General features: G+C 40.2%; 1 protein-coding gene across 2 annotated transcripts in view; it reads right to left on the bottom strand.

Annotated features, from left to right (window-relative positions):
* The window catches only part of LOC117422435 (collagen alpha-1(XXVII) chain B-like), a 154,829-nt gene that overhangs the window by 7,103 nt on the left and 134,376 nt on the right, over positions 1 to 13,350 (bottom strand). For both annotated transcript variants that reach the window (XM_058987052.1, XM_058987053.1), the window contains exons 39-51: positions 12,824 to 12,931; positions 11,953 to 12,006; positions 11,379 to 11,432; positions 7,915 to 7,971; positions 7,773 to 7,826; positions 6,920 to 6,973; positions 6,235 to 6,288; positions 5,352 to 5,405; positions 4,560 to 4,667; positions 3,640 to 3,747; positions 2,873 to 2,980; positions 1,793 to 1,846; positions 670 to 732 (exon numbers count right to left, since the gene is read on the bottom strand). In XM_058987052.1, coding sequence (XP_058843035.1) covers positions 670 to 732; positions 1,793 to 1,846; positions 2,873 to 2,980; positions 3,640 to 3,747; positions 4,560 to 4,667; positions 5,352 to 5,405; positions 6,235 to 6,288; positions 6,920 to 6,973; positions 7,773 to 7,826; positions 7,915 to 7,971; positions 11,379 to 11,432; positions 11,953 to 12,006; positions 12,824 to 12,931 — 930 coding nt within the window. The remainder of the gene's footprint in view (positions 1 to 669; positions 733 to 1,792; positions 1,847 to 2,872; positions 2,981 to 3,639; positions 3,748 to 4,559; positions 4,668 to 5,351; positions 5,406 to 6,234; positions 6,289 to 6,919; positions 6,974 to 7,772; positions 7,827 to 7,914; positions 7,972 to 11,378; positions 11,433 to 11,952; positions 12,007 to 12,823; positions 12,932 to 13,350) is intronic.

Here is a 13,350-nt window from a genome sequence, read left to right as displayed (position 1 = left end):
GGTCAAACGCTATGTACTCTGAAATTAGCTGGCGGGTGTGTTTTGGGTTATCACAATGGCAGAGGCAAAAATAATGGACGTTACTTATGGTTAACTTAACGTTAATAAACAAACTGTCAAACTAAATTAACACAGCACCCCTACACACGTTACAAAATTCAGCAGCAATATACAAGACATGCATATTATTTAACAAAATGTTGAAGTAACTCATCAGAACGGGAAACACCAAATTGCTCGGCGACTTGTGTCTGATTCAGTTTTTTTTTTCCCAGAGCTCAAACAATTTCCAACTGTGTAGCAAGAAATACAGCAGTGCATTTTGCCATTTGTTTACATGCCATTTTGTAGCGATGAGATGCACAATCAGACTACAAAACAATTCAATGATATGACGGCGGTTCTGGAGAGATTTAATAAACCAGTCAGTGTGCCTCAAGACTCTCTCGCGATGACAAGTCCCAAAACAGTGCTGTATCCATTGTGAACGAATCACTATCAATGCCAAGAAGGTGTTCTTTTAAGCAAAGTTTCTGTTCCTTTAGCTGGAGTATTTACTTCGTCCCTCAGATGAAGTGTTCTCTTAGGAGGTGTTCCTATACACAGAGACTGCTGTACCATTCAACCCTCTTACTGTACATGTTGATATAGAAAAGGACAGTAACCCACCATCAGTCCTTGTGGCCCTTTAGGGCCCTGAATGCCGCCAGGTCCTTGGTCTCCGTTAGGTCCCTGAAACACAATGGCAAAAGACAACTGATTACAGCTTGTAACTTTGACATTTTTAAACACTGTCTAACACACTTTTAAACACTGTAACACACAGAAAGTAAATGATTATCCATTAGGAAGCAAGGTTTTGATTAAAAATACATTAGTCTGAAAGATCATTCCCTTCTGATTCCTGGCAGAACTAAATGCAATTAAGGAAACTGTACATCACTGCTTGTTTGGCATTGCATTCAGCACCACACAATGTAGGGTTCATTCATAAAACAGTTAGACTTATTATATTCATTGTTCTGAAGGTGAATCCACTTTGAGCAATGGCTCTGTACAGCCCCCTCTAGCCTAAAGATCTAGGAGTCTCCAGGCACATATTACTGTCATTGCAGGAAATGTTGTAAAACCATTCCAGTAGTTTAACCTTCAGAGCCGAAATGCTTTCCAGAACTTGATTTACAAGTTTGTATTCCAGGGAAAAGCTCTTCAGAGATACACATATTTTTGTGCCTCTTCTTCTGAAGAAACCATTTACAGTTATGTACTGCTGAATGGTTAGTTGACAAATATTGCACATACAAAGCTATGGTTGTTTAATTTCAGTATTGCTCCCTTACGTAGATTGCTGGATGATATTATATTAGTTCCACTTATTTTTTTTTAAATGCTTCAGGATTTTAGGTCTGAAAATTCTACAAAGATTCCAACAATGGATCTGAAGTGAATGTGTACCTGTAGGGCTTTTTTAAAATGGTACACGATGGTTCATAGGTTCACTGAAAAATATGTCACTAGTATATGATAATTATTTTCTATTGGTTGTCAAGTTGTTGCTGTACGAACATTTATACAGTAAAGACAGTCTGAAGGAACGTTTTACAGACTGTTGAGGGATACACACACATGATCTTAGGCTGAATGAATGAATACAATCCTCAATACGTTTGTGAGATTTGTATATGACCTTTGAACTTGTAATGAAAGTACTTTTTAATTCTTCCAGAGCGTTCTTTCTGGTAGTCTGCCCCCTATCTATAAACACAGAGAAATAAAGAGCTTGTTGAAATACCTTTGGTCCAAACACACCCAGGATGCCTGGAAACCCTGGTTCTCCAGTGTCACCCTGTAATGAAAAAGCAAACACAACCATTACCAGACCAAATTAAGAACACGTTTTACTGCAGCCATGAAACATTTAGCTGGTTTGGTTTCACATTCTGTTATGACTTCTTAAGTACCATGGGGTGATAAAACTGAATTAATTCATGTATTTAATTAAAATGGACCACACACTGCACCTGTAATGGGATCTACTACAGATGAGATAATGTGGACTGAAATATTAGTCAAACTGCATTTGGTACAACTGACATATATACTTGTATGCAGGGCAAGACTAAATACCACATACTGAATAGAGCTCCCCATAGAATAGGGTGTAGCATTTTCTGCAAGTATTATACACTCTATCCAAGTAGGAGAGTCTGGGTTTGTCACTCTGAGGTTAGTGTAGAGTGCAAACAACACTGAGGGGGATAAACTGGTGACCCAGAATTATTTGTGTGGCCCTATTGAGCACGAGGTAAGAGCCAGGGATCTAATACAGCAAAAAAATCAAAAACGGTTTTCTTTTGGGTGTCAAATAGTCAGGGTATGAATATTTTTTGCTAAAATTAAAATATTTATCTGGGGCTATAATTAAAATATCCATTCGTCTAAGCTCTGTGGTATGCAACCAATTGGAAAAAAAATAGCATCTTCTCCGATGTATGGCTTCCCTGTGCACACAATAGACGTTTAAGTCAAATGTTTCTGATTATGCGATACAGTACTATGTGCCTGATATACATTTTCACTACTGGATTCAACTGACTTAAGAAGCTGGACCGTAAAATAAAGACAGACAAGCACTTGCCACTTGTCAGAAGACAGCACATGAAGTGTCCTTGGAGACACCTTGCTAGTATAACATCATCTTTGATTTAGTCTCTGATTTCATACCCTCTCCTAGTACATGCAATACACCCTGTTGTTATCTCTTATACACCAACACTAATTTGCTGTTAAACATCTAACGATGTCTGAATGGTACATGAATGGATTCAGAGAGAAGTCAGAAATAGTGTTAATGTTAGCGAGTTTTACTGACTGGCTGCCCTTTTGGTCCTGGATCACCTCGGTTCCCTGGCCTTCCCATTCCTCCCACCGTCCCTCGCTTTCCAGTCGGGCCACTCTGTCCAGGCAAACCTCGCTCGCCCTGAGAGGAAAGCAGAATGTCAAATGAAGAACACCACCACAGCCATGGAATCATGTAAATACAGTGTAAGCTAGACTGCTGTTTGACATGTTGTTGTCTAGGCCCATCACTCTAGTATTGTTGATTTGGAAACAGATTTGTCTTGTCCATGTCTGTGATTTGGGCCACTGTATTTCTCTGTCATGACCCACTTGCGACCAGAGAGTTGTGCTGGTGGTGGTTTATTGCAAACCATTGCAGGAACACCAGTCTTTATGGACACGTTGACCAATGCAGCTACTGATCTGATTGGGCGTGTTGCACACGCACCCACTATCACGCCCCTTGTTAAGTCACCAAGATCCTTAATAAATGCAACATAAGATAAATGTAAACTGAAACTACTGAAACTTACTTTTGGTGTTAACTGGGGATGTGACTAATTTTCTCTAAGAAAGGTTCTTATCTAAACTGCACCTGCCTGCATCTCTCAAGTGAAAAATAAAACTGCTTCTGTCCTCCCCGATGAGGGACGTGCTCTTTCAAAGCACGCTGGCTAAGTCAGGTGTTTGCATGTTGAGAAGTGAAACCTGATGAACTGGCGAATGTTTCTTGGAACTTTCTTCATGACTCTGTGCCACACAGTCCTCAGGCACTGTGCACCGCACTCCAGAATGTACCTTAAATCCAGGTGATCCCTGAGTTCCAGGAAGTCCAGGCAAACCGATATTCCCACGCTGTCCGGGCTTTCCATGAGCTCCTATTCCTCCATCGTCTCCCTGCTCCCCCTGAAACACAGACACACACACACACACACACACACACACACACACACACACACAGTACATTCAAATACCAGCTAAACAATGTCAAAGCACAAGAACACAAAACAGTCCTTGTGACACACAATAATGGCTGTAAATATATGTTTAAAAGATTTTTTCTTCTGTTTAAACCCTCTGTTTAACTGTTTGACACATTTTATGGTTTATTATATCAAAGTAAGTAAAGATGACTAGAAATACAAAATGAGCATTTCTAGTTTATATTTTACTTTCATTTTCACAGTATTCAATTAAGTTGCTTTACAATACACCAATATACTGTGCTTCTACACGATCAAATTTTTTGTGAAAATCAACGTAAGGCCCTCATAAAACAACATTATTTAAAAGACACTATAATGTGTTTAAATCTTTACAACCTCAAGACAATACTGCTTCCAATCAAAATGTGCTCAAAATCTTGAAGTGCAAATAGAACGGTTATTTAGAACGTCAGTGACTGTAAAAGTCCATGAAAAATGTCCTGCCACATATTCATGGAATGAAATGAAATTCCCTTTTGCATGTGGTGCACCATGATACTGAATGCCTGCAGATACAGAAACAGTATAGTTTGTGACCAGCCCTAAATAAACCCCAGGTTTGATATAACCAAAAAAAAGTGGCTGCATGGACGTACTGGGCCAGAATGATGATTAAAACAGCAGTGTATTTTAGTATTCTTACGATTGAGCGTTTAAATGTGTGGGTGAGAAACTCTGGTTGAAGGCAGGTTGCTCAAATGAAAGCACATGATACATTTGGTGGAATCTTACTGGGATTCCGGGACTGCCATCCTTCCCTGGAATTCCGTCCACACCGGGCACCCCTTCCTGCCCCTGGCGACCCACCACTCCTCTGTGCCCAGGAGGACCTAAGGGACCCTGCAATTGGCATTATGATTAGCATTGGTGCCAACAGGGCACTGTCTGTATGAAGTACACCTAACAGTGATTCTACAATGTTATCTACCAATATTATATACAGCTAAACATAGAAATCACACATTATTACTGTGCATATAATTAAATGAATGTGGTTTGTACATGTACAATTGACAGGAGCACATATGGCTGCCGTTCATAATTCATTGCACAGGCCTTTGTGATGGTTTGTTAGGGTTAAAAACAGTAGGCACTTTTCAAAGTCTTATTCTGCAGCTCAACACTGACTGTGATCAGTGAGTTACAGGACTTGCAGAGCTGAAAGATTGCTTACTATGTTGCCAACCAAGGAAGTAAACTACATTCCAAAACACTTAACCAATTGAGGCTCAGAGATGAGATTTGGATACGAGTAAGGGAAGACACAACCATTAAGAGAATTTCCAGAGTAGGAGTATTGTACTGTAATTCTTGAAATGGATTTTTTGTATACAACTGTATGTTGCCCTGGGTAAGGGCATCTGCTAATAAATAAATAATAATAATAATAATAATAATAATAATAATAATAATAATAATAATAATAATAATAATAATTTCCTTTTTCAATTAAATACATGTTAGGGTTTGACATTATCAAAAGTAAATGATAATTGACATTGTTTTTGCATTTATTTCACTTACTGGCAGAGCAGTGCTGCCTGGTTCACCCCGAACACCTTGTTTTCCTTTTTGACCCTAAAAACAAAAAAAAGGAAAAGATGTTCTATAAATCTGCGGAACAAATACACCACTGGAGTTTAGTTACCATTTCACACACAGACCACATTCATAACCTTTAAAATATACCAGACAAAACAGAAACGCTGTTTGGAACGCGACACAGATAGTGAATGAAACAAGGTTTATCTGAAAACAACATAAGCAAGGTCATTTTTCATGTTTCTCAGGCTGCTTTCTAAGATGCCATACCACTATTGACATCTATCAAACACCTAAAACCAACAAATGAAATAGGAGTGGAATTCCAAATTGGACACAGTCTTGCGGTGTAGACTTACCCAAGACACCTGTTTTTGTTTTTATAGTACAGTACTGAGATTCATCAGAGTAGCAACAGGCCTAATGCAACCTGGCTTCCCTGGAAGACACAGCTAAACAGTTAAAGGGCCTATACTATAAAGTCAAATTGATGGACGCTTGACTATTTTACAAGTGAAGAAGCATCTCCAGCAATAGGCAACTAAGAGTCTATGGATGTCCAGTAGTCCCCTTTCTTGTGACCAGCTCTATATTAACCCCAGCTTTCAATATGGAGATCTGCCACCATTAGCTCTCAATTAAGAGCACTTTACTGTAATTGAGGGATTCCACTGTACCAGTGTATCAGTTACATTAACGGGGTAATGAAGGTATGATTTGCTCATGTTTAACCTTGTAAAAAGACATCTAACTAGCCATAGGAGAAGCTTCAACACCATGAAAATGGATGGGAATTCTAAAATAAATACATAATTAAATAAACTAGCATGGTTGTAGAAAATGTTCTCCAGCGTCATGTACTTACCTCGTAGCCTTTAGATCCTTTAGGGCCTGGTTGCCCTGATGGTCCGGGATCTCCCTTTAGTAATAAAACAACATTGGTAGAACTGTTATTATCTCCACTCAATTAGAGGCACATTAAGCATTATTTATTCAAAAGATGAGAGGAATAGAATGAGGCATTCATTAAAAACGTTTGTCTTTTTTTTTAACCTTGGAATTTACCATTGAGGGGCTTTAAATGAATAAAACTGAAGTGAATATAAGAAATAGGACATTATATAAAAATGACATACTGCAGACAGGATGCTAATTATACTAGATACTGTAAATAACAAACCTTTTTAAATATTTTTGACCTTTAAATGAACCCTTTGGGTTGTTTATTGCAGTTTGTTTTAACTATTTTTTTTTGGTGCAAATTGACAAATCTTTCCATATGGGTTCATTTCAACAAATCTGCTAGGACAAAAAGACTAATAAAACCACAGTGCTTTCATTCTCAATTCCCATGTGTTCTTAACACATCAGGGACTAATACATTATCGAATTGTGCTCTGCAAAATGTCAAATTCATACGGCCACCACAATTACGTATTGGTGTTTGTTCTGAAACACCCTGTAATATCTAAGAGGTTAAATATGACAGTTACTGATTTATTTATGGCATTAAGGGAACCAAAATAATGTGAAACTAATTCTCTACTTACAGGCAAACCCTGTGCTCCAGGTTTCCCCCTCTCCCCATCTAGTCCTTGTTGTCCCTGGAAAAAAAATACATTCATTAAAAATGTTGCATGAAGAAACAAAATCAATTGTAACAGCTTCCAGGGGCTTTGTATATTATTATAGTACAGGAAAACAAACTTAAAAGAGTCAATACAAATTGTTAAGGAGATCAATATACAGCCAAGCCCTTTTAATGTCACTTTAAAAAGGGACTGAGAAAAAGCCAAGCTCACGTTATCAGGAGTTCAAGACTAACCTGGCAAAAACCAAATTAAAACACAGACGAAGTGTTGAAACAACAAATATGCCAGATAATTTGTATTTCGTACATCTACTGCACATTGTAATAATTCAAAGCAATAGAAACACGCAGTGTTCTGTGGTACTTTATATGTCAGAGCATTCCAATACTGTAACTTTGACGGTAAGTGTGGTGGAATTTTGATTGATATTAAGCATTAACCAAACTGATATTATCGGAAGCTTGTCCCCATTGACCCCCATTATATTTTGGCTGGGATATTTCAATGTGCTGATAGTAAGCAGAGGGTTACATGAACAAGACTGATATTAAGCTGTTTTGACTGTACAAGCAACATTTCCCATATGGATATCTAATCTGCAATGGAAATACATGCAGAAACAAAGGCTTTACATTCTTAAAGTATTCAAAAGTATAGTATTTAAACATCTATAGCAACAGAAACGCACGACCAGTGATTCTGTAGCTAGCGCTAATACTCCTTTTCTATGGAACCCCATAGAGCAGACAAATGTAGATACAAATGATAGGGCATTAACATTGAACCTTATGTTTGATCTCATAAAACTTACCGGATAGCCAGGATCGCCAGATTCACCTCTGTCCCCTCTGTCTCCAACAGGACCCTGGAGTCCAAAGAGAAATATCAGAAATATCAAGCTTGACTGAACTCAAAACACATCAACAATGACAATACGCAGCAAAGGTTCTTACTCTGTCTCCTAGTGGACCAGGACGCCCCTCCACCTTCCCATCATCCCCTTGCTCACCCTGTTAAAGGAAATGAAGCCGCATTAACGTTAAATCATTTACAAGTGTAAGGCCTCAGAATGTATAATAAAATATGTAAAGTGCTCCTTGCTGTAATAACACCATGGACCAGTGTTATATGGTTCTGGCTCTAGTGCTCCTCATAATGGTGTTTAACCCAGAGAAAACATCTAGCTGTCACCTAACTACGACCATTGCAAGCGCACTAGATTTCCTTCTCTTCTGTAGGTTTAGACTTCCTGTTGTTCAGGTACACAGTCACACACTTTAAAAAGACCCAAGGTATTGCCATACCCCCTCACAAGATACGTCAGCTACCTGGACAGAAGAGTCTGTCATTCCACAAGACTAATGTTGAATGAACAATGTCTGTGCAGTTGATACTGTTCCTTGCTAAAGCAAGACATTTTAAAACAGTAACTTTATTAAAAATGCACAAATAAATCTAGCTTTCACTATTTCAGTCCCTTGATTTGGACTTGTATTACCTTACAAGTACAAAACTATATTAAACTTGTTATTTTATAAAAAGTTTAGAGTTTACATGCCTTCGAAAAGAAGAAGACCTTTTTGTGATTCTTGTTTTGTTTTCTCATATGTTCCTGTTCATGTCCAATAAACAAGCATATAGCATCTCTAGATCTAATCCTGGTTTAATTCAAATGCTATTGCATTAAAATGAGATTTTAGGAGGGCTTGACTATTTAGAACCTCTTTGATAAACATGCGTTTAATGGACTGTGAACTAAGATGATCACTCTGAAACAACATTCGGAAATAACCCCAGCAGATAGAAGTCCCAACTCTTCCTGACGCAAATTGGTTCCTGTTGTGTTAAAGCAGCTCTGATTTGATCAAGTACTATGATTGTGAGCAAGCATACGATTTTTAATAGTTTAAAATAGAGGGCATGGTTATGTTTTCAATCATCAGGTAGGGAATTCTCTACCTCTCTACTTTCTGGTATCTTCCCCTCTGCCTTCAAAAAAGCCTCGATCACTCCCCTCCTCAAAAAACCTACCCTCGACCCCACCTCCCTCCAGAGCTACCGTCCTGTCTCCCTCCTACCCTTCCTCTCCAAAACCCTCGAGCGGACTGTACACCGCCAGCTCTCTGCTTTCCTGTCCAACCACTCTCTGCTTGACCCTCTCCAATCTGGCTTCCGCTCTGCTCACTCTACTGAAACCGCCCTCCTGTCTGTCACCAACTCACTTAAATGTGCCCGAGCTGCCTCTCTCTCCTCTGTCCTAATTCTCCTCGACCTCTCTGCTGCCTTTGACACTGTTGATCACTCTATTCTACTATCATCTCTTGCTGACCTGGGGATCTCTGGCACTGCTCTGGCCTGGTTCTCCTCCTACCTCTCCAACCGCACTTACCAGGTAACCTGGCGTGGAGCAACCTCCACACCTCACCCTCTCTTAACTGGAGTCCCCCAAGGGTCAGTCTTGGGTCCTCTCCTGTTCTCTCTCTACACCCGCTCCCTGGGCCCCCTCATCGCATCCTATGGTTTCTCATACCATTTCTATGCTGATGATGCTCAGATTTTTCTCTCCTTCCCCACCTCTGACTCCACCATCTCCTCCCGTATCTCTACCTGTCTGTCTGCTATTTCCTCCTGGATGCACTCGCATCACCTCAAACTCAACCTCTCTAAATCTGGCCTCCTTTTCTTTCCCTCCTCCTCCCCCTCCTCTGATCTCTCCATCTCTGTTCCTCTGGAATCTACCACACTCTCTCCCTCTTCCTCAGCTAAGAACCTTGGAGTCACCCTGGACCCCTGCCTCTCTTATTCCCAGCACATCTCCACTCTGGCACGCACTTGCCGATTCTTCCTGAGCAACATCCGAAGAATCCGACCCTTCCTCACCAACTATGCTACCCAGCTCCTGGTCCAGGCCCTGGTACTCTCCCGCCTAGACTACTGCAACTCCCTCCTGGCTGGCCTCCCTGCGTCCGCCACCCGTCCGCTCCAGCTCATCCAGAACTCTGCTGCCCGCCTAGTGTTCTCTCTGCCTCGCTTCGCCCACGCTACTCCACTACTCCGCTCGCTCCACTGGCTCCCGATCACCGCTCGCATCCAGTTCAAGACTCTTGTACTAGCCTACAGATGCCTTGACCAGTCTGCACCCAGCTACCTCCAGACCCTCATCTCTCCCTACACCCCCACTCGACCTCTCCGCTCCGCCTGCACTAGAAGACTAGCTCTACCACCGCTACGCTCCCCTGCCTCCAAAGCCCGCTCCTTCTCCACCCTTGCTCCGCAGTGGTGGAATGACCTTCCTACAGATGTCAGGACTGCCCAGTCCCTGACCACATTCCGGCGCCTCCTTAAGACTCACCTCTTCAAAGAGCACCTGTAGAACTCCTCTGTTTGTATCCTGGGACACTATCACCCTTCATGTAAATGTGCTTTATTTTGCTCTTATCAGCCCCTATTTTACTGCATTTTAATCCTGTACTTCAGAATACTGTAATCTGCCAAGTGTTTAACCTGTAGTACTTTGTATTTAATCACATCCTGATGTAACTATCACTATTTAATCATATCCTGATGTAACTATCACTATTACCTGCTGTATTATTGAATTGTGGTTTGTCACACTTGTACTTTGCTTGAACAAAAGTTATTGTATTTCTTGCTCTTATTGTATTACTTGTATTGTAACGCTTGAAATGTTTTTGCTTACGATTGTAAGTCGCCCTGGATAAGGGCGTCTGCTAAGAAATAAATAATAATAATAATAATAATAATAATAATTCAAGATATTTAGAATACATATTTTCAGGAATTAAGTGATAGACTACAACAATTTAAAAAACAATGTAAATGCTTATTATGGGTTTTACATTAGTTTTTGCTCGGGTTCCCTGTAAAGAGTTCACCTTGGCATTGTGATCTGCAACAAGCAGCACAATACTGTCTATTGATTATGAATAGGCATAGTGAGGGCTATTTTAATAATCTAAACCATGGCAGATCTTAATACCCCCACCCTAAATTGAACCTGAATTTTGAGTTCTGCTAATAACTGGCTTACCGCGACAAATATTTCCTTTAAACTGAATCCACAATGAATGCTTTGCAAACCGAACCCTCACCCCTCAGTCTCGAGCTTGTGCCCTCCTTGTATTACACAGCGGTCTCCCGCAGGCCAGCAAGAATACCACACTGAAATAAGAGTTGCCTAGTCCAACAAGCCACCCGCCTCTTAGAAGAATCTGCAATTTGGGATCCTTGAGAACAGCAGACACAGGAGAGGCATGGCTGGGCTGTAGCTGACAGGATCAAGCTCTGCTATACTGCAGTGTCTTAGCTTTCACCTCTGGGAAGCTGCCAAAACAAAGTTTACACTTGGCTAATTGAGATGAATGACCTTGTTACTGTAAGACATTAAGAGGTGTACCTTTTCACCCTTGGGTCCTGGGGGTCCAATAGGTCCTTGAGATCCTTGATGGCCCTAAACAATAAAGGAAACCATCATTGATTTGCTAAGAAGCCAATAGGCTTGTGGAAGCTATTCTCTACTTTTCTAACAGTATGGAAGCAAGTTCTGCCTTTTTGAGTTAAAAATAAAGAACTGCACACACTACCAGACATAAACACGATTAATTCATTAATGCATCATTATTCTTATTATAAAAGTATACATCTGAAACGTGATGCTCTGTGATGTTATGTTGTTTACATAAAAAATTGATTCGCTTTGTTAAAAACATGTAATTCCAGAGGTTTATCAGAGATCAGGGATACCGTTCCATTTACCTTTCAATGATGTTCACAGCCATTCTGGGTGGTTCTCAGAATAACAGCACATTTACATTTAAAGCAACTTGCCCTTAAACATAAGTTACCAGATTTGAAAGACACCTTTACACGGGCTGTATGTGTACTGCATGTGCTGTGTGGCAGTCTGCCTATGGGTGGCCACCATGTTGAGCGTATTTATTGCGGTTTCTCTCACAGAGTATCGTTCCTACCTCATATCCTGGTAAACCTAGTTCTCCTTGCTGCCCCATTCGACCTGGCGCTCCCTATAAACAAGACATTTGGATTCCTGTTAGTGAATCATCACATGCGCATTATGTTACAGTACCTCTTTCACATTACAGCACACAGACAGTAACCATGGAGTCTATATAAGATACTTATAGAATAGTCACCTCTTAATAAAACTGACAATGCTGAGCTTCTTTGGCATGGAATAATACCGGATCTGCTCTTGTCAACACCACTGGGACCATAAATTGGTCACAATTTGAGGGGAGTGAGGCTATGACAGGAATGAGGGTAATACCAGAATCATACAGACGTTGGAAATGACTTAGGAAAACTGGAGAAGGGGGTAATGACAAGAACGGAGGCTTTTGACAAAAATGTTGGATCATACAGACGTCGGAAATGACTGAGGAAAACTGGAGAAGGGGGTAAAGACAAGAACAGAGGCTTTTGACAAGAATGTAGGTAGGAAGAGTTGAAAACCCAAAACAAACATAAAACGGCTACGAAAATCAAACATTAAAAGGGCATGGGAATCTCTTTAAATCCTTTTGAATATTTGTTTTTATCCGGAGATGTTTGGATAAATGTGACTTTCTTTTTGTCTAAAAAAAAACACATGTTTGTGGGAACTTTAATATAAAAAACGGAGAACCAAGGAAATCCACCAATGTGAAATCCACCCTTCATTTAAAAAAAAAAGTTTCTGATGTCTTTTGTAGTTTACATAAACCAATAAGTAACACAGCAGAGCTTTTATGAAGATGCCAGACTGTACTACAGTGCTACATTAAATCAGCAGCTACAGCAGTAATCCGAGCAAGGAACTCTTTGTCTTTGTTTCAACATTACCACAGGTCCAAGCGTGCCTCTCGATCCCTTCGGCCCAGTGTAGCCCACAGCGCCCTGCTTGCCAATGATGCCCGTCTCTCCCAGATAACCCTGGTGACCTTTACTACCCTGGGGTCAAACAAACCATTATTCCTATGGGCGTCAAAATAAATCCAAACACAGGACAGCATATATCTGAGGAGTCTGCTCTTCAAATGAGTTAGCAATCATCCAAATGCACTCAACACAATACGAGATGGACTGCATAACAGTCCATCATGTGGCACATGCTTAACTCGGAGCAAAACAATCCATATAGTTTCAATTATTTCCACAATAACTCAACCCTTTATCGTTACATATGCTTTAAGAGTTCTACATTTTGCTGAAACTAATTCATAGAAAACATTCACTTTCAGTCAGTTAAGTGGAATGGTCTTCTGTGGTTTCATGGCCTGTTTTACAAACCCTCTGTTTTTAGTTAAATTGTATACTCAGTTAAAAAATAAATAACCACTGACAAGGAGAGCAGGACAAATGAAACTTTA

This window comes from Acipenser ruthenus, chromosome 15 (assembly GCF_902713425.1).
Source record: "Acipenser ruthenus chromosome 15, fAciRut3.2 maternal haplotype, whole genome shotgun sequence".
NCBI classification, from domain to species: Eukaryota; Metazoa; Chordata; class Actinopteri; order Acipenseriformes; family Acipenseridae; genus Acipenser; species Acipenser ruthenus.
Note: the sequence above shows the minus strand (reverse complement) of the source record. Positions and strands in the feature narration are given on the sequence as shown.